The sequence below is a fragment of the Urocitellus parryii genome, chromosome 1, assembly GCF_045843805.1.
Source record: "Urocitellus parryii isolate mUroPar1 chromosome 1, mUroPar1.hap1, whole genome shotgun sequence".
Taxonomy (NCBI): domain Eukaryota; kingdom Metazoa; phylum Chordata; class Mammalia; order Rodentia; family Sciuridae; genus Urocitellus; species Urocitellus parryii.
The window spans coordinates 62,139,115-62,163,751 of NC_135531.1; the positions used below are offsets into that span (position 1 = coordinate 62,139,115).

Consider the following 24,637-nt stretch of genomic DNA (forward strand, 5'->3'; position numbering starts at 1 on the left):
ATATTTTGTTATGACAGCCACAGCAAACAAAACAATAGTATAACAACTTTAGAAAAGTCCAGGAGGGTCTTATAAATTTAAAATATATCTACTATATGACACAAAAATCCTAATGTAGGCATTGATTCAATATATATCAAAGTAGAACTCCACAAAAACACCTGTATAAGAATGTTCCTAACAGATTTATTATAGTAGGCAAAATGGAAAAAGCGTAGTTATTCATTGATATGAGAATGGATAAACTAACATATTGCAATGTAATATTATTCAGATAAATACTAAAAAATATTATTCAGAAAAATATTTTAAAATGAAAGAAGTACCAATACAACCAAATGACTCAATCTCCAAAATATTATGCTGAGTAAAGGACAACTTGCCAAAAAAATACAATATAATCTAATTATATAAAGCTCTATAATATGCTAAACTAATCTATGTATCAGTAAACCATGTTTCACAATTACATTCATGTTTCTGCAAGGTCAGAACTTGACCAACCTAAATTAACAGATGACTCTTAAATGTTACAGACAGACATCCAAGGAGATTTAAAAGTTTTTTTCCCATTTATTTAAATTTCAAAGGGTAATTTAAAAAAAAAAAAAACAGACATTTCCCTTCTTTTCCCATGGCACCTCTCTCCTTCTCTATTCTCCATTCTCTTTCCCTTCCCACCCCCACCTCTGCAAAAGCAGTCCTGAGATACTTATAGCCCTCTTTCCCATACATGCAGGTGACACTGGCTCTTACAACATATTATAAAGAGGAAAGATCATGTGAGTACACAGACAAAAAGTAATTATCTATAAGCAAAGGACAGAGACCTCAGAAGAAACTAAACCTACTAATTCCTTGATCTCTTGACGGGTGATCTCCCCATCACCCTCATGGGGAACTGGAGTGTAGGGAAATTACTCTAAGATGAACTGAAGTAGATAAAAATCTTTTCTTTGATCCAGACATTGTGATTTCTACTTTCTTGTACACATGTGTACATTATATGTAAGCCATTATGTGTGTGTGTGTGTGTGTGTGTGTGTATATATATATATATATATATATATCTCAGATTCTTCACTTTTTGAACTCAACACTATAATGGGGGAAAAAATATTTGCCTCTGTGGGCAAGCAGTGGGAACAGCATTAGTCTGGAAAAATAATGGTAATATTCCATGCCATAAAGAATTGTATTACTAACATATACACAATTATTAAACCTCTAAAATTTGTACATTTCATTGTGAAAATGTCATAAAAACAAAAGGAAAGAAATCATCCTTTTAAAGTTCAAAACATGGAACTTCAGTTAATGATATGCATATGGAAGTGTTTAGGGGTAATTTGTGTTGAGGTCTGCATCTTATTTTTAAATGCATAAAAAATTCAGATGGACTAACGTTTCAATACAGGAAATGCATTAGTCTCCCCATTTCTGAATGCTACTTTTGCCAGATATGGATTTCTTGGTTGACCATTTTTCTTGTACTGCTTCAAATATGTTTCTTCCATTGCCTTCTGATAAGAAACCAGCTGTTACTCTTATTGAGGAAATCTTGTAAATAATGATTGACTTTTCTTTTGGCATTATCAAGATTCTCTTCTTTGTCCTTGGGCTTTCAACAGTTTGATAATATGTCTCTGCATGGATCTGATAATTTTCCTACTCAGAACTTGATGAGCTTCTTGAATGTATAGATTCATGTCTTTCATCAAATTTGGAAAGTTTCCCATCATTATTTCTTCAGATGTTCTCTCTGCCCCTTTCTCTCTCCCTCCTTTCCTTCTGGAATATCGATTACGTGTTGACAGTGTTCCACAAGTCTCTTAGGCTCTATTCATTTTGCTTCATTCATTTTTAAAACTTTCTACTCAGCAGATAAGATCTTCCAGCTGGTCTATCATCAAGTTCACTGATTCTTTTTCTGCCTGTTCAAATCTGCTGAATATTTTATTTTAGTTTCTGAACTTTTCAGTTTCAGAATCTCTTATTTGATTCCTCTAATTTCTCTCTCTTTACTGATATTCTCTATTTAGAGAGATATCAACCTCCCAACTTCATTCAGTTGTTTTAGCATATTCAGGACAGTTGATTTACAATCTTTGCCTAAAAAAAATTCAATGTCTAGGTTTCCTCACATACAGACTCCATTATTTTCTTTTTTATCCTTTAATGAAGCAAACTTTCCTATTTCTTTGCATGCCTCCCAAATTTCTTTCTGAAACTTGGATATTCTTAGTAGTATAATATAGTAATTCTGTAAATCAAATTCTGCCCCCACCCTAGGGTTTCTTGTACTGCTTGTGGAAACAAGTTTTCTTTTCTCACTTAGAGATATTTCAATGCTATTTTTGAGAATTTGTATTCTCTGTCACTTTTGGTCACCTGCAGTCAACTAGTAATTTGAGAGATTTTCTTAATTTATTGGGGGGAAAAGTCTCCCAATTATTGAAATTGTGCTATCTGTACTAACATGTAGTTGACCCACTTATAACTCTGCCTTAGCCATTATTTCCTTATGTAGAACTTGAAAGTCAGAAGTAAAAACTTAGGTGTTTATCAGGTCTTTTCTGAGAATGCATCTAACATTAAACACGCAATGGGCTTTCAAGATTCCACAGTATATGCAAGAGCTTGTCAAAAATCCTTATTGCCCCAAATCACTTCATTCTCCAGCCTTTCATTCCAGGTTTTTGGTTATGTCTATTGTTTATCCCAATTAATAGCTCTCATCTTAGGTGATATTAGTTGATCATTTGCCCTGAAATCTAATTTAGACAAAATAAAGACACACTCTTTACATTAGGGATTCCACAGACAGGTCAATACAGATAATCACAACTCTTTCTCTGTTCACTCCAGCCTCAGAAACCTATGCTATGGATGTGTGCTGCTATATTCAACACTGTCACCAAATGGCCAAAATTCAAATATTCTTTCTAAATTGTGATGTCTTCAAAATTTTATTAAGTTATCATGTAGGAAATGGTAGACAGTGTTGACTGTCTTCAACAGTGAATCCCATCAGGGTCTTTTTCCTTGAAAACAGATTTTCTGCAAGGACTATGCAATCAGATGTTTGAGAAGAAACCATCTGGCTCCCAAGACAAGATAAGTTAGTCAATTATAACACTCCCCTTGTAGGTGATAGGTTTAGGAGTGGCATGTAACGCAACCAAGGCTAATGGAATAGGAAGTAATAGGAAACGTGAGGCTAGTAGGGTGTGGAGTGATGAGTGGGAAAGAATAACTTTCACTTAAAAAGCATGAAGACATTGACCTATAGCTGAAATGTACTTCATAGAATTAGACTTTCAGCTTTCACTGATGAAATGCCTTGACTGGATTAACTTTCTGGAAAACTATTTTTAAAATCAGCAATCTAAAGATATTACAGAACAATGAGATAGCCAAAAATGAGAAAAGACTCTACCCACAAAAGATGAATTTTAAAGTATGAGATAAATGAATTTACAGGTTTTTGCCTTACTGCACTCCCTAATCCCATGTAACTAATAATAGAAAAATCATACTTTACTTGTGTAGGAGTAGATAACAGTCAAAAAGTGGTAAATTACAGAAGGGTGTGAAACCACAGAGGGGTGAGACCCCTGGAAATGCATGTAAATATCATACACTAGTTACCAAACCCCTGATTTGACCAATAAACTAAGCATGTATGAGAATGACCACCATGGGCCTATCAAAAAGGAATAGCTCGAATATAAAAAATAAAATAGAGATTTTATTTGCTGTCCATATTGAACAATTTGGGGTATGAAACTAGTAAAACATCTGATACAACAAAGATTAATACACTTTAGGGGAAATGTAATATAAGGCAGAGTTTATACTATATGATTGATAATATTCTGAATATAATTTATTTAAATTACTGGACAGAGCTGGAACAAAAAAATAACCAGTGCTCAAGAGAACAAATAGCAGTAGAAGATAACTCAGAAAAAGTAATTATCACATAATAATTATAAAGCAGTTATTACATATACTCAAAATATTAAGAGCAACACAGACAAGTCAAACAGTTAATCTTAGAGGATACCATACAAATGAATCAAATAAGAATTCCAGGGCTGAAAAATATACTACATAAGTTGAGTCAAGAAACCTGAAGAGAGATCAACAGAAAGTTATTCAATTGGAAGAACAAAGAAGAAAATGTGAAAAAAAAAAAGTAAACCATCTCAGAGCCATATGGACTAATATCAAACAGTGTGAAATACTTGTAATTAAGATCCCAGTATAAGGGAAAGAGTAAATGGAGCACAGCAAATTTCTGAAATTTTTTTAATTTCAAATTTTAGTTTAATGAAATAAACTCAAACAAATTTAAAAAAAATAAGAACTTTAAAAAATTCAGACAAAAAATAGATCCAGAAAACATCAAATTCCCAAGCAAAATAAAACAATAAAAAAACCACACTTATGCACATCAAAGCCAAACTTCTGAAATCAAAACAGAAAGAAAAAATCTTTAAAGCAGACAAATATTTAAAAAAAAAAATCCTACTACATACAGGGAAACAATAATTGCAACTAATTTATGATTACAAGCAACGGAGTCCAGAAGACAATGAAATAACTTTAAATTCTTGAAAGAAAAAACAATTCCATATGGAGAAAAAATATTCTTCAAGGATGAAGATGAAATCAAGACATTTTCAGATGAACAAGATTGAAAAATTCGTCTATAGGAGATCTATACCACAAGAAATTATTTAGTTTGAAAAGAAAAATAATAGATCTAAATTTATAATTATAAGAGAATGAAGAATTCTCCATTTCTATAACATGCAGTCAATACACAATGTTGACATTTGATATATTACTAAACAATAATATATGTAGATTACTTAGAAATACAGAAAAGTAAACACCCACACACATGCATACTAAAAGAAGATTCTGAGGGTGCTAATATAGGCATAAGAAATGATCAAACAGGAAAGTCTTTCTCATGAGCCGTGTAATATTTTTCAATTTTTTAAAAGCACATACATGTTATTTGAATAAATTTTTTTTAAGTCAGGTACAGTGACATACACATGTAATCCCAGTTACCTGGGAGGCTAAGGCAGAAGGACTACCAAGTTCAAGGTCAGTCTAGATAACTTATATCTTTAAAAATGAAATAAAAAGGGATAGGAATGTAGTTTAATGGTAGAGTGCTTGCTAGCATGGGAGAGGCACTGGGTTCTATCCTAGAAGTAGCAATAATAGTAATAATAATAGCAACAACAATAATAGGAAATTTCATGAGTTTAAAAATTCCAATCCATATTCATTTTGAACAACAAAAAGAATAAGAAAACTTTAAAGTTAAATGCTTCATAACCTACAGGAGAAGCAGGGGCCTCATTTCAATATCAGATCATAGTCTGTAGTTTCACATTAAACTATATATGAATCCTTTGTTAGCTATTGCCTGTAAGAATGCAGAAGCAACCTATTACCTTTATACTGCACAGCTTGGATTGTGCCACAACACAACTCCTCAGTATTTTTTTTTAAGCTCATGGAATAGTAAAAATCTAATAGTCCATTGATAAAATACAAATTTTTTTGGCCTAAAAAATTACCCTCTAAAGTAAAATCATCTCTAAAATTTTGGTCCTTTAAGCAGGACCCAGATGTGGAGTACATGAAGCATTTTCTCCAAATACCTTTGTATTTGCAGAAAATCACTAATCAAGAAGTAGATACGTGAATTTAACATTTTGATAACTTTCTACTCTCTGTCTCTGAAAAAAGTTAAGAACTTATTAAAAATACTTTAAACAGGATTATAAGTTTGGAACTTTCTTGAACCCATTTAAGGTTTTATAATCAAAGTGTAGATATACTGAGAGTGACAAAAGTAAACTAATCACTCTAAATTTCAAACTGGCATAAGATTATTTTACCTGGATTCATATTCTAAAAAGTAATATTGCATATTTACTTTTAAGTTACTGAAGTCAAATATTTTGATAATTCTTAGAAAACTGTCACTCCTAGAGAAAGTTCAATTATAAACAGCTAGCTTCATAAAATTAAAAACATTCCTGTCGGGCCCCAAAGTCAATTAATTTCATTTCAGTTTACAATCATGTCACTGAAGGGTTTTGGAGTTGTTTGTTTGTTTGTTTAATCACTCTTATAATTTACTTTGTGTTTCATAGTACTTTTTTAAAAAACATTATTTTTATAAAACCAACTTTAGATGCAAAGATTCACATTTATTTTCTAAGTATTCTCCCACAATAGGCTTGAATGACAAAGAAAATACTTGAATAATTTTATATCCTTGAAAATTATACAAACTTGACCTAGAATAAAAAACAACCCACATGAACTGCAAAGAGTAAATTTAGAAAAATAAAAATGCAAATATGCATTTTAGCAGTCTCTTGAATTTATTAACCTAAAAGGTTTAATTTCCATTTTCCTGCCTCAGCTTTATTTATAAAATGTCGTGCCCTATAAATACGCTGTTATTTTCTATAGTCAAGCACCCTCTTAACAAATCTTCTCATTAATATGTAAATTTAAAGTCAATCGGTCTTCTCCCTGACAGCCCCATGAATTCCTAGTGCACTGTATAATCGGCTTTGACTTGGCATCCACTATTTATCATCAAAGATGTCAGTTAGAAAAATTATGGAAAATGCACTGCAATTGATATGACTGCAATCTACTTTGTCAACACTTAATTGTTCCTCAAATCATACATTTACATATAAACAGCCTAAATACTGATCTATAATGATGCAAATAAACTAAATTAAAAATCTCTTCTGCCCAAAAGAAGCTTATTTGTATATGATGTGTTCATTTGAGAACTTACTGACAAAGCCATGTACATCAGCTCATCTCAAAAAGTATTTCTACTAATTTTCAATTCCTCAAAACACAATTTTGCTACCCTTCAAGCAGATTAACATTAACAAATGTTTTTAAAAATTCAATAAGAAACATGGTTTTTCTCTTTGAAAAGCAAATCTAATTAGAGTTGTTAGCTAATTACAGTGTCTGAACACCGTGAATTAGGGGCTTTGAAGTTAATTTTGACAAGAACACAATAAGTAAATACATAAAAACTTATTAAGGTAAGCAAATTTTTTGTTTTAATTTAAAAGTCACAAAGTAATACAATATGAAAGAAAGAATGCTGGCTTGGACATCAAATAAAATGTTTCTAGCTCTACCTTTTATAAACAATATTATCTTAGGTTAACTGTTAAAATCTGTATGCCTCAATCTCTTTATCTATAAAATGGGTATAATTCTGAATGTCCTATAAAAATTAGTCAACAAGGGCTGGGGTTGTGGCTCGGTGGTAGAGCGCTCGCCTAGAATTTGTGAGGCCCTAGGTTCGATCCTCAGCACCACATATAAATAAATAAATAGACTACAACTAAAAAATAAATTTAAAAAAAGTCAACAAAATTCTACACAAGAAAGTACTATAAGATTATAAGTTTCTAAGTATAACCTATTGTGGTATCAGTTTTCAGATTTTTGTTAGGAGGGGAAAAACTATTTGATTTCAATGAATTTGGTATGAAAGACAGCTATTTCATTTTAAATAAATTTCCAGGTGGATAATTTTATTTTAATTGAGAATGTCTACCCACTGGCAAATTCTTTTACTCCAAGGTAAAATGGCCTTTGATTTATGGTAAAATGATGCTCATACAGCATTTAGGTGACTGTCTTCTGTCAAAAGGGAAGGCTATAATAAAGACATTTTTCCTCCATTGACTCCATGAAATGATATATTTAAATGGTGGTGGGAGGGGGGAGTAACCACTAAGCACTGACTCTCTGGAGTACTACCCATCTTGTCTTTCATTCCAAAATAGCCATTCTTTATTACATAGTATGGTTTTTATAACATCAGATATGAAACAGAAAGTAAATATAAATGCTGACTACAATAACTCTAGATTCTTCCAGATGTGGTCAAACTTGGCTTTGTGATTCAGTGTGCCAAGTTCTAAAGCTGAAACGACCATGTACAATCCTAATAAGCAACATGAAGACTAGGCTAGAAAGCCTCCAAAATTACAAATGGCTACACTGCTCATTCCCAAGTTTTACAGTAAAACAAAATACTTAGTAGAGAGAAAGGCTAAGGTAGGTTAAATGAAAGGGGAAGCTCATGGACATGGTCCTAATGTCAATGACTCATTTGAATCTTTTTTTAAAAATTATTTTAGTTGTAGATGGACACAATACCTTTATTTTATTTTTATGTGGTGCTGAGGATGGAACCTAATGCCTCACACATGCTAGGCAAATGCTCTGCCACTGAGCTACAACTGTATAAATGTATTTAAACAAAGAGTCTAGCATCTTTTATAGTCCTTAATTCTAAAGTGAATGGAGACTAATACAAGAAGGACACTTTCAAAGCATTCATCTGGTTTCTTAACAGAACATATAACTAAATATAAGCCTGCTATCTTGATTATTCTAGATTACACAAGACCCTCAAATAGAACTTAAACAATCAAAGAATATTTTTTTTCACAGTTTGAGGTCAACTGATATCATCTTAAGTTAATAAAGTAAAATGTTTTACCCATGTAAAATTTCAACCACCAAAATAAGTGATTAAATAATTGCCAAATTAAATGACGGCCAATAATCATCTCTCAAGGTCAACCAAAGATTATAAAAAAGAAACTTAATTTTTATTTTACCATAAACTTCTGTAATTAAAAAAAAAAGAATTTCATCACAGTTAACTGAGAAATACAAATCTTATATTTAAGTGGTTTACTTTTTTTTTTTCCCCCTTAAAGCCAAGGAATCCTTCTAAAAGGAAATCCTAAGTGAAGCTGCATAAAAAAAGGCAGGCAATCTGAGGCAGTGGCAGAGCTCAGAGCCAGTCTCCAGCACTACTGCCCAGATGGCTGCTCCTGTGGCAGTACCACAGCATTCTGAGGGATGAGGTGCACATTTGAAAACCACTAAATTAATCTAATAGCCACAGTATTTAGAATAATGCTGAGGTCAGATGGCAAATAAACGCCAAAGATAATAAATTATTTAGATCAATTCCAGCATGCTAGGATTTAACAATGACCAGATTTTCTCTCATATTTGTAATAATTGATGTTCATGGATTTAACATGAAAACACAAAGAATAAATGAATACAGCCCTAATTTTTCCAGTGATCTGTCAAAAGAATAAGTGTATATCATGGAGGAGAATTTCACTTTCTTGCTTGTGTATACAGCTTTATGAATTTTATCTAAACTAAGATGAAATAAAATTCAAGGAAAAGAAAAACAAACTACAAAACAGAGTTTAATATCCATTACATATTTCTAGAAGATATGCTGAGTATAGCATGTATTTTAGCTCTGGCTTCTATATTCTGACAAGGTAAAAGATCATTTATTTGTAAACAGCTAATGAAAATGATTTGACAACAATAGGAAAGTAAAACAAAAATATTTAAATGGTGACGATCATTAGATATGCCAAAATGACCTAAAACCTTACAGAAGAGGACAAAAAAATATATCTGAGATGAATTCTTTAGAGGAACTGGTGAAACCAAATAAATAAGCTATTCAAAACAAAAATCTCTTGTCAAAGGGTCAAGACATTTTCATCATGAACATGTTGATTAATTTAGCAAAACTGTCCTCAAAACTGTAACAACAAATACAACTGTAGAATAAAAGTATATAAATGTACATTTTCATCCATTTAAGAATCCTATATGACATAATACTTTTTATATTGATGATTTTAAACTAACTGAAATAGTTAAGTTGAATAAATGACCACTTTGTTAATACTAAAATTGAGGGGGCTGAAGATGTAGTTCAGAGGTAGAGTGTGTGTTTAGCATGCAAAGCCTTGGGTTCACTAAACAATACCAAAAATCAAAGAAATTAAAATTGAGATAAAAAAATATTAGTGTTTAGATAAAAATATATGAAAGTTTTTAGTGCTAACAAATATTAATATAGATAATTTGATAAAGTATTTTATATGATTATGTGGAATGTTATTGAAAGCATGTTATTATGAACACATCTCAACTTTATTCTATTAGCATTTTTCTCTCATTTTAATATTACTTCTAATTAACAAAAACAAGTACTAAGCGATCAAGGGCCTAGTAATAAGTTTGCATATAAGTCAGTTTGACATAATTGAGTTTTATTTTTTTACATGACTGATTTTTTTAAAACTATAATACTGCATTTTAAATGATTAGATATCAAAAGACAAGGTTAATACACTATTATAACATTTAAGGATTTCTTTAAGCAAGCTTAAAATTTAGATTTCATTCTTAAATATATACATACTAAGTTCTATTACAATAAAATTAAACTCTTGATAAAAATGAACTTTTCTAAGTTGTCATATAATGAAAAGAATGGGTATGCTTCTAATATTAATCTACAAAAGGAAACAAATATCTTCAAGTATATTTAATTTTTAGTTTTACTAAATGTTACCAATTTAAGCAAAGAAAAGGAAAAGAAACATTTTAGCAATATAAAACTAGAAAAAATAGTTTAAAAGTTCAACAGTATTGATCTATAATTGCAAGAAATTAATACCTAAGATACAAATTCATGTTTATACTTTTAAATTACCTATTTTCATAAATGCATATCTGTAATAGCTGGGGCTCAAAAGTGTGAAGGTTACTAGTAACAAAAATAAATCATGGTTTAGCAATGTTATTGTAAATACTGCCTCATGCTATTGCTCCTAACAGAGGCCTCTTACCAAGTATCATACTGAAAGTTTATATACTATGTCATTAAATATGTATCAATCAGTGCCAGAATAATAGACAATTATTCTTGTATTTTTATACTAATTTCCTGCTTTCGTAAAAGAAAATGAGGGAAATGAGTCCTTATCAAATATGAAGATTTCTATATTTCACTATTCTTAATTTTTGTACACATTTTTAAATGCTCGCCTATTCTGTTAGTATACTTTATAAGTGAAAGGCTGTTCAGCACTTACCTCTTTCCAAGGACTGACAAACTGTGTTCGAGCATATCGAGTTAGCATGTGGATTATGACCACCTGCCCCCACTCTTCTACATCAACTAGTAAGTTACATAGCTTTCGGTAATTCTTGTGAATCAGATCTATTCTATCCGGGCATACTTCTTCAAAAGCCATCACAACACTGCCAGCTACCAGCTAGAAAAGAAAGAAATAGTAACTCATTAAAAAACATTTTCTGCCCATCGAAGATACTACTCACGTCTTTATTGTGGTACAGTCAGTGTTATGACAATCAACATTTAAAGTGTTTATTCATCCAGTTAAAATGAATGTTCATGTTTGAGTAAGAAAACAAATTTTTAAGCACCACTCCCTAGAAGAATAAGTCTAATATTTGTAATTTATGTGAAAAACTAATGCTCTGCTGAGCAAAGATGTATTCTGATAATTTTTTATTTTATCAACTTAAATTCCAATTAAGTTGTTTATATATGAATTCAACATTAATCATTCACAGTTTTCATCTTTAAAGCTAACCTAAATTCTAATCTAAAGACTCATTTCTTAGTTTGTGACAATATTCAGAAAAAGAATCCAGATAATAACAAGATTATACTGTGTCAGTTTAAAACGAAAATGACAATTCCACAATGAATTTGTTAAAAAGTATGAGGAATTCTTAGATGTTTTTAGTACCGAAACACTTCTGAATCTTACATATCTTAATTTGTGTTTTTACGAACAAAATTTATTTACAAAGAAAACACACTGACTGAAATTTTAGTGCATTATTATGACTTTCATAACAATGTATGTAAGTTGGAATAATATATTACCAACAAAAGGCAGCTTTTCCCAAGTCCAATTAGTGAATCACAAATAATGATTTCTGAATTGTCATGCTCTTACAAATCTTAGGTGAAACTAAGATTCCTTTATCGTAAAAATACAAAGTAAGCAGAATATATAATAAACAAATACTTTTATATATGCACCACTGATACATGCTGTTAGCCAACAATATGATACAGTTTTGAAAAAAAGCAAATTAATATCATATTCTTTCTGAACACTAGGGATCTTCATTTTGTGTCTAAAATTTCCCCAATGACTTAAAATAAGCAATTAAATAGAAATATAACTTATTGAAATGGTGCTTTTTGAAAAATATTAGATACAATGATATTCATATTTTGAGTATTTGTTCCTCTACTTGGCTGACATTTAGTTTATTAATATGCAACCAACAATACAATTGAAAGAAAACAGCTCAGAATATAGACCTGCTATTATGCTAAACAAGTTTCAAGTCCTGTGGGGATTTTATGAATTACCAATCAGTATGAACGTGAAGCCGCATTTATTGACTCCAGCCCTGCCCATGTACTGGTGCCTGCTGGTCCCAGCATGTATGCGTCTCAATCGAAAAAGCAAGGAATTGATTATTTGTGTGAACTAAATAAAAATGTATTATATGTATAATTTTCTGTTTGCTATTGATATGGAAAGGAAGTTAAGTGCATGTTTTCAACTCCACATTTTGATGTATTCTGCATAAATTACTTTTCAGAAATTATATTCTATGATAATCACATTTCTATCAGATCAGAATTAGTAGAATTTAAATATCTCTTAAAACAACTAAGTTTATGATATTAGACTACTTGTGTGATATAAACACCACTATATATTTTATATTTTATATATAAATCAATTTTATACTAATATTTAAATCAAGTAATAAAAGAGGGTCTTTAAGCACAAAAAATAATCTATGAAACTAAGATCAACAGTTTTAATTTTTAAAAATGCTAAATAAAATCAAGTTATTTGGTCTACAGTTAGAAAATTTTTCCTAAATGTGTTAAAATCAAACAATTCAATAGAAAATCAGCCTCAAGGTATTAAAATTATTAAACCAAGAGCTTTAAGTATACAACAATTGCAAAGCACTCTCACATTCTAAAATACTAATATCATTACAAGAAAATAATTTTAAGTACAAAGAAAGCTTAAGGAAACATTAATAAATAGAAAGTACATAAAGAGAGTACCTTCACAAAATAAAACTGACTCTACTCATACTTTTAACAATCTGATCCTAGTCTAAACATTGGAAGAATTGATAATTTTGATCTATCAAATGTTCAATATTCTATAAAACATTCAGAATTAAAATAAAATGATCTACTCAGATTTTAAAACCAAAAATATTGGTTTCCAAAAAACAGACAGTTAATTTTCATCTCACTGTGTCAATAGTAGCTTTTCATATAACGGAAAATATAAATCACTCCAACGAAACTAGCAATGAGCTCATCAAATTCAAATGCAGTTTTCCATTTATGTATTTTTTATATTAAAGCAATAAACATGGTTCATTTATCTCCCCTTGGTTGCCACGTTTTTCTGTGCTGTTGCTATGAACTTCAGCCATTAGCTGTGCTCCAAGGTAAACTACATGAACCATCAACAAAAGTGACACCCCATCTATGGAGTTCATATTTTCTCTAGATTATCTATGCTAGTTGACAAGCTGGTAATGAAAAAAATCACACTAAGCAAATGGTTCCTCTAATAACAATAAATTTTCTATAAAATTATGAAGGGTACAAAACGTTTCCTTGCATCTATTTTGTCATGAATTCTAATTAACGCTGCAAAAACCTGAGAGTGCTGGGTCATCACAAGAAGTGCATCAAGGTTTGATTGATAATGTGGTATAAGTTGGCCAATGCTGCCAAGATTTTCTTCCCTTAAATTAATGGCCATCCAACCTGCCCTAATCATACAGCCCAAATGATATTCCCCTTCTTATTTCAATTTTCTTGAGGCATGGAAAATAGGAAAGATCAGTCATTTATCTTCTAATAGCTGGATAATAGATCTATCACAATAAAACATCTGCACAAACTCAGGGGTGTGTTTTTTTGCCCATAACACTGAGGCTTTTACCAACATTAAATCAATAACTTATAAAATGGTGTCTTACCCCTACAGCTTAGCTATAAACTACCAATCTATTCATTAAGCATAATTTTATAGCTAAAATTAAAGAGAAAAAAAACCCTCACATTATCAAAAACACACAAATAGCTCAGTTTTTCAGTAGGCACTAACCTAATTTGTCTCCCTAAGAAATTGTTTCCATGAGAAATTTAAATGCTATCAAAAGGACTTCTTTAAAATTAATTTGAAAGGACAAGAAAATAAATGCCACCCTGCTTTTGAAGTATTCTAAATAAAATATTGTCCACTTTTATGCTTTAATTGCTGAAAAACTACAGATTTTTACATTTTAAAGAAAAAAGAAAGTGTTATAAATTTTAAAAATGAATTCATAAGTAAACATTAATTTGGAAAGGTAGAAAAGTATTTAGAACATGGTAATTAGAGAAGTAAGATGAAAATGATATAAGTCTTGAAATATACAAGAAAAATTATACAAATAAGCCAATGTGGTGGTACACGCCTGTAAGCCCAGTGACCTGGGAGGCTGAGGCAGGAGGATGGTTAAGTTATGAAGCCAGCCAGGCAACTTAGTGAGACCACCTGAAAATAAAAAATAAAAAGGGCCGGAGATGATCAGTATCAGAACACCCCTGGGTTCAATCCCCAACAATGAAAAAAAAATTATATAAACAAAAATGATTAACAGTAATTAGAAATGACAAAAGAGACATAAAATGTTTCCTTTTAATTTCATTGACTACAGTTATAAGGTTCCCTTTAGTGTCTTTACAAACATAAAAGACACCTTCAGACAACAGTTACCTAAATAACATTAAGTGTTCTCCCAGTTTTTCTAAATGCAGAGTGATCTATTTTTAGGAAAGAATTACTCATATGACAAATACTGATCTTTTTCCAGTAAAAGGGAAAAACTGTTGTATTATATTTTAATGTTTATTGCTCAACCTTTCCTTAAAATGAAAATTATTTAAGAAAACCTTCCTTGGCCTAAGAGAAACAACAGAGGTTTATCTCAAAATTAACAGAAAGTGAGGAAGTTTTTAATTCATTAACATCTTTCAAATTTATATTTACAGGAGTAACATCAATGTCGTCATCCTCGCCATCATCATCATCATCCCAAGAATTTCTTGCTGATAGAAAATGAATTCCTTCTCAAAATGTGGAAGTAAATTGGACTTGTTTCATTTGATTAGAAAATTTTTAAATTAAAAACAGTGTGCAATTCTTTATTTTAAATGTCAATTCTGACATTATATTTGTGAGGGAGAGAAGAAATGTACCTGTCTTCCTTCAATGAAGTATTATATATTGACCAGAAAAAAACAAGGCATAAATACCTGTTTAAATATCAGAATATTTTCAATCTTTCTGTAATGAATTATAATCACATGAAGGGAAAAAACTATCAGAAAGCATTCTCAAAACATAATTTAAATACTAGGCTCACAGCCACAGCCTGTGGGCCTGTGTGGGGAGGGAATAGGTAACCCTTGGAGGTGTGGGCCGCTGGAAATAAAAAGTCTGAAAAAGATTATTAAAAAATAAACACAAAAGACAAGAAATATATTTTTCAAAGTGGGGGCATTGGCAGGTGGAAGAAGCCTGATAGGTCTGATCCTAACAAAGGAAAAAGCCTGTGAATACTTTACTTATAGTGAAACACACCAAAGGAATTTATTGTGAGAGAGGGTTCTTCAATGCAAACCAGAATCAAGAAGCTGTTGGGAACTGGCCTGGTTGGGGACTTACCACTTGTGCAGTAATTCTTCCTTCTCCAGGCAGCTGGCACCACAAGGATAGTTAGGCATACTGGTATCTCTTTCACCCCAGGGCAGCAGGCATCTAAATCCAAAGCTATGGAACCCATAAATTCCACACTAGGCATGGAATAGGCCCCATTAACATTGGCCTACAAATGGGTGTGTCTTTCTACACCTTAGCATGGAAAGATTCCCAGATGCAGCAGTTAAGCTGTCCAAGGCTATGGAATTCAAAGCAATAATTTATTTGCAGCTCCTGACATCAGGTAATGGTACCTGGTAAATCTAAATCTACCAGTCTATATCTCCAAAAAATAAAAAGACCAAAATCTATGCCCTAAACATAACTCAAAACAGAGCACCTCCAAACTTCAAATAGCTCTCTGAGAGAGCCATTTTTATACTTGAATCATAGAACTTCAAAGATTTAGAAGCACAGAAAAAAAATTACTCAAAACAAAGCAGACAAGAGTTAGTGATTGCTACAAGAGTGAACTAAAATAAACAACAGGAAAAAAAAAAAACACTGTGAGGTTGAAAATACTAAAATGACTCCTGGTAGGTCAGAGCAGACTATAGGAAAGAGACTTAAGGGGAGAATAAGAAAATTCAGTGAGGCAAATGAACTGTCAAGGAAAGCTTCAAGAAAAAAATAGAATTAAAAAAGAACTGGAGCAGTCAGTGGCACATACCTATAATCCTAGTTGCTCAGGAGGCTGAGGCAGGAGGATCACAAATTCAAGCAATTTAGCAAGACACTGTCTCAAAATAAAAAATAAAAAAGGGCTGGGGATGTGACTCGGTAGTCAAGCACCCCTGGGTTCAATCCCTGGTACCAAAAAAAAAAAAAAAAAAAAAAAAGCCTGGGGCAGGTGGGGGTGGGAGGAGACCCCTCAGAAAGCGTGAGATAACAGGAAAAAGAAGTAAGAAGGGAAAGTTTAGACTACTTGAAGATACATCTCAAAATCATCTTACAACATATGCCTCCAACTACATGCACCCTCCCCATCAAAAGCCATCTCATTGGCTTTTGAGATGGATTTCTGACAGAGAGGGTGCTCCTACACTCAAAATATTGCAAGTTACCACAAATATCAAATCACCAACCCTAGCCAAAGAAATGCCAAGACTTAAATAATAAGTACTAAAAGCAGAAAAGAAAAATCAAAACAATTCAACTGGTAAAAAGTATCCACCCCCAAAATCAAGGATAAGCAAAAGGAAACTTTACTGTAACACTCCAACACAAATTAAATACCTCAAAGAAGCATTTCTAAAGACAGGAAAAACAAATATGAATCAAAATTTTAAAAGAGAATAGAAATTATCAAAAGAAATCAGGAAAAATGACATAGCATTTCATTTCAGTGACTAAAATCAGAAAGACATTGAAGGGGAAAAAATGATCAAACATGAGGTCTAAATTGCAAGATGTCCCTGGGGACAAAATCAATAAACGAAAAATTATTATGGGCACTAAAGAAAAAAAGAACAACAAAAACAACAACCAGGAGAATGAAATGAGATAAAAAAGAAATAAAAAGGTTTAGAGACAAAGTAGCTGAAATATAACATAAGCAAAGAAGATCTAAAACATGTAAAATTGGAATCCCTGAAGAATATAATAATTGAACACAATTAACATTTAAAATTATGTTCTTAAAAGAATAAATATTTTATCAGAATTAATATTTAAGTTCTGAGTCTACATTATGAAAGTGTTTATCTGGTACCAGGAAAAAGTGACCCACATCAACTAACCCTAAAACACCTTACAAAATTATGTATTTCAAAGGTAAAAAGAAAATCCTCAGGGAGAGCATCTTTCTTAATATGGACACAGTCTAGGCATTTTCCTTAGATTAAAACAAGGAAAGGACACCCATCATATCCACTACTATCAGATGTTATACTGATAGAATCAGTCAAAAGATAAAATAAAAAGATAAAATAACTCTAAACCAACATTTAACTCTAGTTATTAACTCCCTTTTTACTACTCCCCATAGGGGTACATGCTAGTAACTGTGAAATAACACCTCCTCTGAATTCTGGAACTAAGCACAAAAGTAAAAATATTGTGCATACTGGGAGCCATATTTCTTACTGTTGAAGGGGAAATCACAAATTTGGAAAGGGAAGAGGATAGAAGGAACTTTGTGGTATGGTACTAGAATTAGAGGCCTTGATATTTTATAATTATCAAGACAGAAGAAAAGATATGCATGTGTTTTAGTTTTTAAAAAAAGGAACTATGTAACACTTTAGTAGAATGAGTGCCTCAAAATAAATAGGCCATCAAAGCACTCAAAACTATGATACTATTGGGGCAAGGAAAAGAAAACATTAGGGATAATATCATTTATCAGTTACTATCACCAAGAATATGACAATTCAACAGCCATTCAAAAAATACTGAACACATATTATGAATAAGTACTCAATATTTTCTCTTTCTACTATTTTAGAAATAAATGATCAGAAGCCAAAATAGACATTCTAATGTCACAGATTATATTCTTTACATACCCTCTTGAGCCATTTACTTTTTAGTTGAATATTTTAATACTTTATGTCACAGTGTCAGGCCCCAAATACTCTTTCAACCAAAATAACCACCTTATAAATTATAAGAACTACAAATTTGAAACTAACACTCATGAGGCCTCGTACATAGCTATCAAATGGCAAAAAATCAGGCATGAATTTTCTAATTCAAAAAAACTGTAGTTTTTACTTGTGACACGTCTATCCTATTTGGAAAAAACATGCATACATATAAGGAAATTTCACTCGCAGGCCATGCAACAAATTTCTTTTAGTGTACAATGAAGCAGAAATTATGGCAAACTGTACTGTCACAAGGGTTCGTTTCTTGTTTCAGTACTTAGCAAATGTCCTGCACACAAAAGACATTAAATGTTTTTTTTTCAGTTATTAAAATTAAATAAACCACAGTATCAGTAATATTGATTTAATATCTGGGTCACAGAAGCAGATGGCATATCTGTCATATAGAAGACAAAAAGAATTCAAATTTCTCTATCTTCATTTATTGACATAATCTATTGGGGCATAATTATCTTCTACATTATATCAACTCTGCATAGAAGAAATGCAATGAAGATTTCTGCTATACTCCAAAGTAAAAGAACTTTGCTGAATGGTCTAGGAATGAAACTCCAAGTATAATCTCCATGTATAACACAATATTATCAAAGATACACAGTGAAAAACTCACTAAAAGGTTTTGAATGTTCACTATAACATATTCACTTAACTCAAAAAGAAGCAGTATTTAAGTGACTGAATTAGACAATCTAATCAAAAAGTACATCCTGTAAGGCTGTATTAAAAGTCAGGAGGCAACTACATGCTGCTCATATGTACTGGGCAAAATACAAACAGGTTGAATATAAAAGAATACAAATTCATATAGTAACAACAGTGACTATAAGAAAGCTAGAATGGCTGTATAAGAGACTTTAAAACAAGTGTTCCCAGACACAAAGAGAGACCTTTAATAATGAGAAAAGATAAAACAGTTATACATATAAACAATTATATATACACACATACAAATATCAGAGCTCATAAATGTATGAGGCAAACAATGACAGAATTAAAGAGAGACTTCAATATAACACTTGGAATAATGAACAGAGCTAGTAGGCATAACAATTAACAAAGAAAGAAAAGACTTGAACAACAATATAAACAATCTGACCTAACATTTATGAAACAATCCACCCAAGAAAAGCAGAATACACATTCTTCTCAAACACTGAACATCTTCCAGGCTAAATCATAAAAAACAGCTACATGGGGTTAATAACTACAACAATAGATAGCTGTTCTAAACAGATATTACATGCTACCTCATGACAGCATCCTAAGATGAGCTGGCATCTTTATTCTCAATATGGAAGCCCCACTGCAGATGCTAGTAGCCCAAATCCTCCAGGGGGTCTGTTCACAGACCCCATAGGTCACCCCTGTTCCTAGATCTTGCTACCATGCCACTACACACACACACACACACAAAAAAAAAAAAATGGGGCTGGAAAAAGGAGGAAGAGGAGAAGCATACATTCCCAAAAGATCACTATTTTAATCAGTAAGACAATCTTTAGCAGCCAATACAACAGCTTTGTACAGTTGAAAATGTTTTAATATTTTTAAAATCACACTTATAGTAAAACATCCTTTTAATTTTCAGTATCTCTTTAATACTTTTTTTTGTAATTGTAGATGGACATCATACTTTTATTTTATTTGTTTATTTTTATGTAGTGCTAAGGATGGAATCCAGTGCCCGGCAAGTGCTAGTTACAAGCTCTGCCACTAGGCTAGAAACCCCCAGCGCTCTTTAATACTTGTTAATATTTTATTTTAAAACAATTATATTGTTTCCAGATGATTGAGCCTTTAAAAATCCTAACAAATCACTATGTAAAATGAAACTTCAACTTGAAAAGTAGTCAATAATTTAGTCACAGATGGAAGGTCCCCCCCAACACACATCTTGTCCTTCTGCAGACTATGATAAAGAAACATGTAACAAACTAAAATACTAGACACAATCCTTCTCTATACATGGAGATTTTTGTTCTTTAACTATTTGTTGTTGTTTGGTTTTGTTTTTCGTTGTTGCTGTTTTATTTTGTTTTGGGTACAGGGGATTGAACTCAGGGGCACTTGACCACTGAGCCACATCCCAGCCCTATTTTGTATTTTATTTAGAGACAGGGTCTCATTGAGTTGCTTAGCACCTCACTTTTGCTGAGGCTGGCATTGAACTCAAGATCCTGCTGCCTCAGACTTCCAAACTGCTGGGATTACAGGTGTGCACCATAGCACCCCGCTCTTTTAACTATTTTTTAAATAGGCATGAACTACATTAATATTTATAGCATTTTGAAATCAATAAAAATAATTATATCAAATATAAAGTGGTAAACAATACTATGTAAAGAAAGCACAATTTTACTTTAATGACATAATATTACTTACCGTGCTTTTATCTTTCAAAAGTTTTTCGATTACTTCAATTAACATTTCCTTTTGCTCTGGATCAAGACTAAAATATAAAAAGAAAAGTCACATTAATTTCTCCCTTTTAATTGTAGCTTTAAATGATCTTATCATTTCAAGGATGCTGCAAAAGTTTATAATAAGAGAAGATGAGCAAGAATAATTTTAAGACAAATACAAACAGGAACAAAATTAAAGTGAGATAATTTTCTCATAAATCTGTCATAATCTTTCCCTCTAAATTTGTTCCTATTAACTAAATCAGATGCCCGTGCCATTAAGAAAGTATTTAAAAAACAAATTCACTTCTTTTAAAAAGTTTTTAAAACCTCAAGAAAGTAACTCCAAGTATATAAACAACAATACATTTTTTGACTAGGGGGGAAAATAACAAGATAGCCTACATTTTGGGGTACTTAACTGCCAAAACAAATACAGATGATTTCCAAATAAGAATTGTGCATCACCCAAGTTTACTAAAATGAATATATGCACTATAAAAACTCACCAGTTAAAACCAAGAAAAAATAAGATGCAGTGATAAGATTAACACATTTGATATAGGAAATGAATAGGTAGTACCAAAGCACGGAGAGTAGATAGCTGAGGCTGGAGAATAAACCACAGTGTGCTGATAGACATGCTTTTAAACCATTATAATTTAATAAGCTTATATCTTATTCTACAAGTTTATGAAGAGAAAACAAAAAGAAGCATGATAAAACTGACTGACAATTAATCTAAGTCTATGAGTTAGTACGCTTTATAAATATCACGTTTATTATTAAGCATTTTAATTACCTGAACATTCAAACCTTTCAATTCTTTCAAATTCCAGCTATTTTTTCCAAGTTAAATCTTCCTTTTCCATTTTAGTTACATCTTTATTTTCTGGTACACTTATAACACAATGGCCCCTGTCCCATCAAAACCATTGTTAAAGGAGATTTATAAATCATGTGCTAACATCTCAATTACAGATGGCTTTTAATTATTTGACATGGTTGGTTTTCTTCCTCAAATATGTGAATTTTATCCATAAGTACCATGTCCTCTACTGATTTCATAGATCCAATCAATGCACACAGCACAATACTCTAAACACAACACCAGAAACAAATGATCTCAAAAACCTTGCAGAATAAATGATATCAGAAATAATACCCAACTGTGTGTATATAATTTTATTTAGAGTATGTTTTCCCAGATATTGAGATACTGTATACTTTACCAAATATCATAAACTATGGTATGGTATTATATTTGAAAATCACTACATTTTTAATAAAGCTATTAAAATAAAAAATAATAAAACAGCTCTGGAAAAGAATCAGACTTCAAAAAATAAATAGCAGGAACAAAGATGTAAGGAAAAAAATAAAGTGAATTGTAAGAATAATAAGAAAGATTCTACTCTATAATGGATAAAATCTTGATTTCCTAATAATACATGCATACACACATGGACTATATAAATGAGAATTCAAATACTAATTATTTTCAAGTTACAAAATCTAGAAATTATCACAAATACAAAGTTGCATGGGGTCCCCAAATAAAATTAAAGATATGTAAAAAATATTTATAGGTGAAAAAACATAGCCAGTAAATTTGTTTGCTGTGAGGACAGGCCAGTCATAAGAGTGAATAAAATAAGCCTTTGGGGTCTATAACAATCCAGTTAATATTACAGATCTCTGTTATTAACAAAGCACCTACCTGTACAGTTTCTGTATTGCATGGGCTGCATTCTTCCTAACATATGGTGATAAGTCAGCAGAAGCTTCCTTAATAGCAAGCATCATGATAGGAACAATAATAGGCACTCTAATACTTGACAGAACTCTTAAAGCGCTTGCACGGATTAGTTGGTTTGGGTCCTGAAAATAGTGCCAAAAGTATTTATCAAAATTTCAAAGTTTACAATTTTCCAAAGACATCTTTATGACATAGTTAACACACACTTATAGGGTGTAATAAATGTGACAATCATAAAAGAAAGCCACTTATTTAAAAATGTACAACCAGTATATGGAATGGGTTAAAAAAAAGAAGAAAACATTTATTTTTCTGAACACTGTTTTAAAGAAAAGAAAGTTATAATTGTACTTGATATCACTAAATGTGCTGGCGTTTTAACATTTCAGAAGAAAATGCTATACAACATAAATTTTATCTTTAAAAATGTCTTATTTCCCCTATTTACATACTTTCACAACTACTTGGTATAGTAATAAACAGCTCTTTGATTTATGAAAATGATTATATTGAACCCAAACATGCAGAAACTAGAACACACATGGCCAGGTTCCACTTTCTTATATATATTTTATAAGGGTACTGAATAAACACTTCTGGGAGGCCTTTTAACTCTTTCAACACACTACTGGGCTATTTAGTGGATTATTACTTAGCTTCTTTAAATGACACACCTTCAACTGTACAAAACCTTATAGCTATTGCCTGCTCACTCCATCATTTACCTTCAGAGCTCGCTGAAAAGTGCTTATGGACAAGAGTGCCAGATCCTGCTGCTCTTCAGCATATCGGACCAGATACACATACACCAACTTCTTGATCTGTTAAAAAAAAAAAAAATTACTCCTAGCCAGAAGAGTGAAAAATATAAAACTCAATATTTTCTATACTAAAATCCATTCTTAATTTTCTTCAAGTAAATAACTGAACCTGGTCACAGCTTGGTTGTAAAATAAAGATAATATTTTGTGACATAATGAATGGTGACAGAAAAAGCTTGTGAAGTAAGCCTTTTAATAATACAATCCAGAACAGCAACATCTTATCAAGGTGTCCCTTCCTCTCAAAGGAAATTTTAAATCCCTGAACAAAATTCATATAAGAATGTTCAAATATTAACTGACCTGCAAAAATATTTCAAAGTCAAAGATAAAAATAAGAGAAAAAAACTTGGCCTCTGTCTACTATCTAGTATGGGAGTTTATTTCTTCATTTATCAAAATAAAGGTGCTGAAGCCCCAAGTCTTTTTATAGCAAGAATCACTTCCAATATACATGATATTTTTGGTTCAGTAAGAATAATAAGTGAATAATACCAATAATTTAATGAAATAAAAACCCCAAATAGTCTAGACATATGTTCTGGAAATATTTTTAAAGACATTTTTTAATCACTAAGTTTCTAACAAAATTATCAACAGAAAAAATAAATTTTAAAAAATTAAGTTAAAAATCCACCAACATTGCTAATAATAATTCCCTTCTCAAATATCCTCAGATCCCACTTCCTGATTACCTTTCTTATGCATCAGAATAGTACATACATAAAAGTAGATGGAATATTCAAAGAACATAAGAAATGGGGAGGAAAAACTGGAACTAGCGGGAAAGGAGAAATGGTGTTGTACTTAGTGATAGCTCATATCATCTTAACCAATCTGAACTACTTTAAAGAAACTGCCAAGTCCTTCTTCTTTCATACCCCAATTTATTCTCCCCCAACCCCTCTCTGATTGCTGGGGATTGAGCCTAGAAAACTGTATGTACTAAGTGCACACTCTACCACTGAGCTAGACCCCCAGCCCCAATTTCTCTTGACAAAGCACAGTCTTCAGTTCCTTCACCATGCTGTTTGTTCCTCCTTAAACTCACATCAATTTCTTTCTATTTCTTTCAGTGTGGAACTCTGAACTACAAATGAGTTAAGTAGAACAAAATACCTAAATAAGACCTTGTTCCAGATGAGATGTTTCCAGCGATTAGCTCATTCTTGATTAAAACTATTCACCTTATCCAAATATACTGCTGACTTAAATCAAACTGTATTTGAGCAACTATCCTTGTGGGATTTATTTTTTAATTTCTCTCAAGTGAAGGGCA

General features: G+C 31.5%; 1 protein-coding gene across 3 annotated transcripts in view; it reads right to left on the reverse strand.

The window, feature by feature from the left end:
* The window catches only part of Ap3b1 (adaptor related protein complex 3 subunit beta 1), a 248,121-nt gene that overhangs the window by 160,687 nt on the left and 62,797 nt on the right, over window positions 1-24,637 (reverse strand). For all 3 annotated transcript variants that reach the window (XM_026393221.2, XM_026393223.2, XM_026393222.2), the window contains exons 4-7: window positions 23,263-23,358; window positions 22,499-22,659; window positions 20,759-20,825; window positions 11,022-11,204 (exon numbers count right to left, since the gene is read on the reverse strand). In XM_026393221.2, the coding sequence (XP_026249006.2) occupies window positions 11,022-11,204; window positions 20,759-20,825; window positions 22,499-22,659; window positions 23,263-23,358 (507 nt within the window). The remainder of the gene's footprint in view (window positions 1-11,021; window positions 11,205-20,758; window positions 20,826-22,498; window positions 22,660-23,262; window positions 23,359-24,637) is intronic.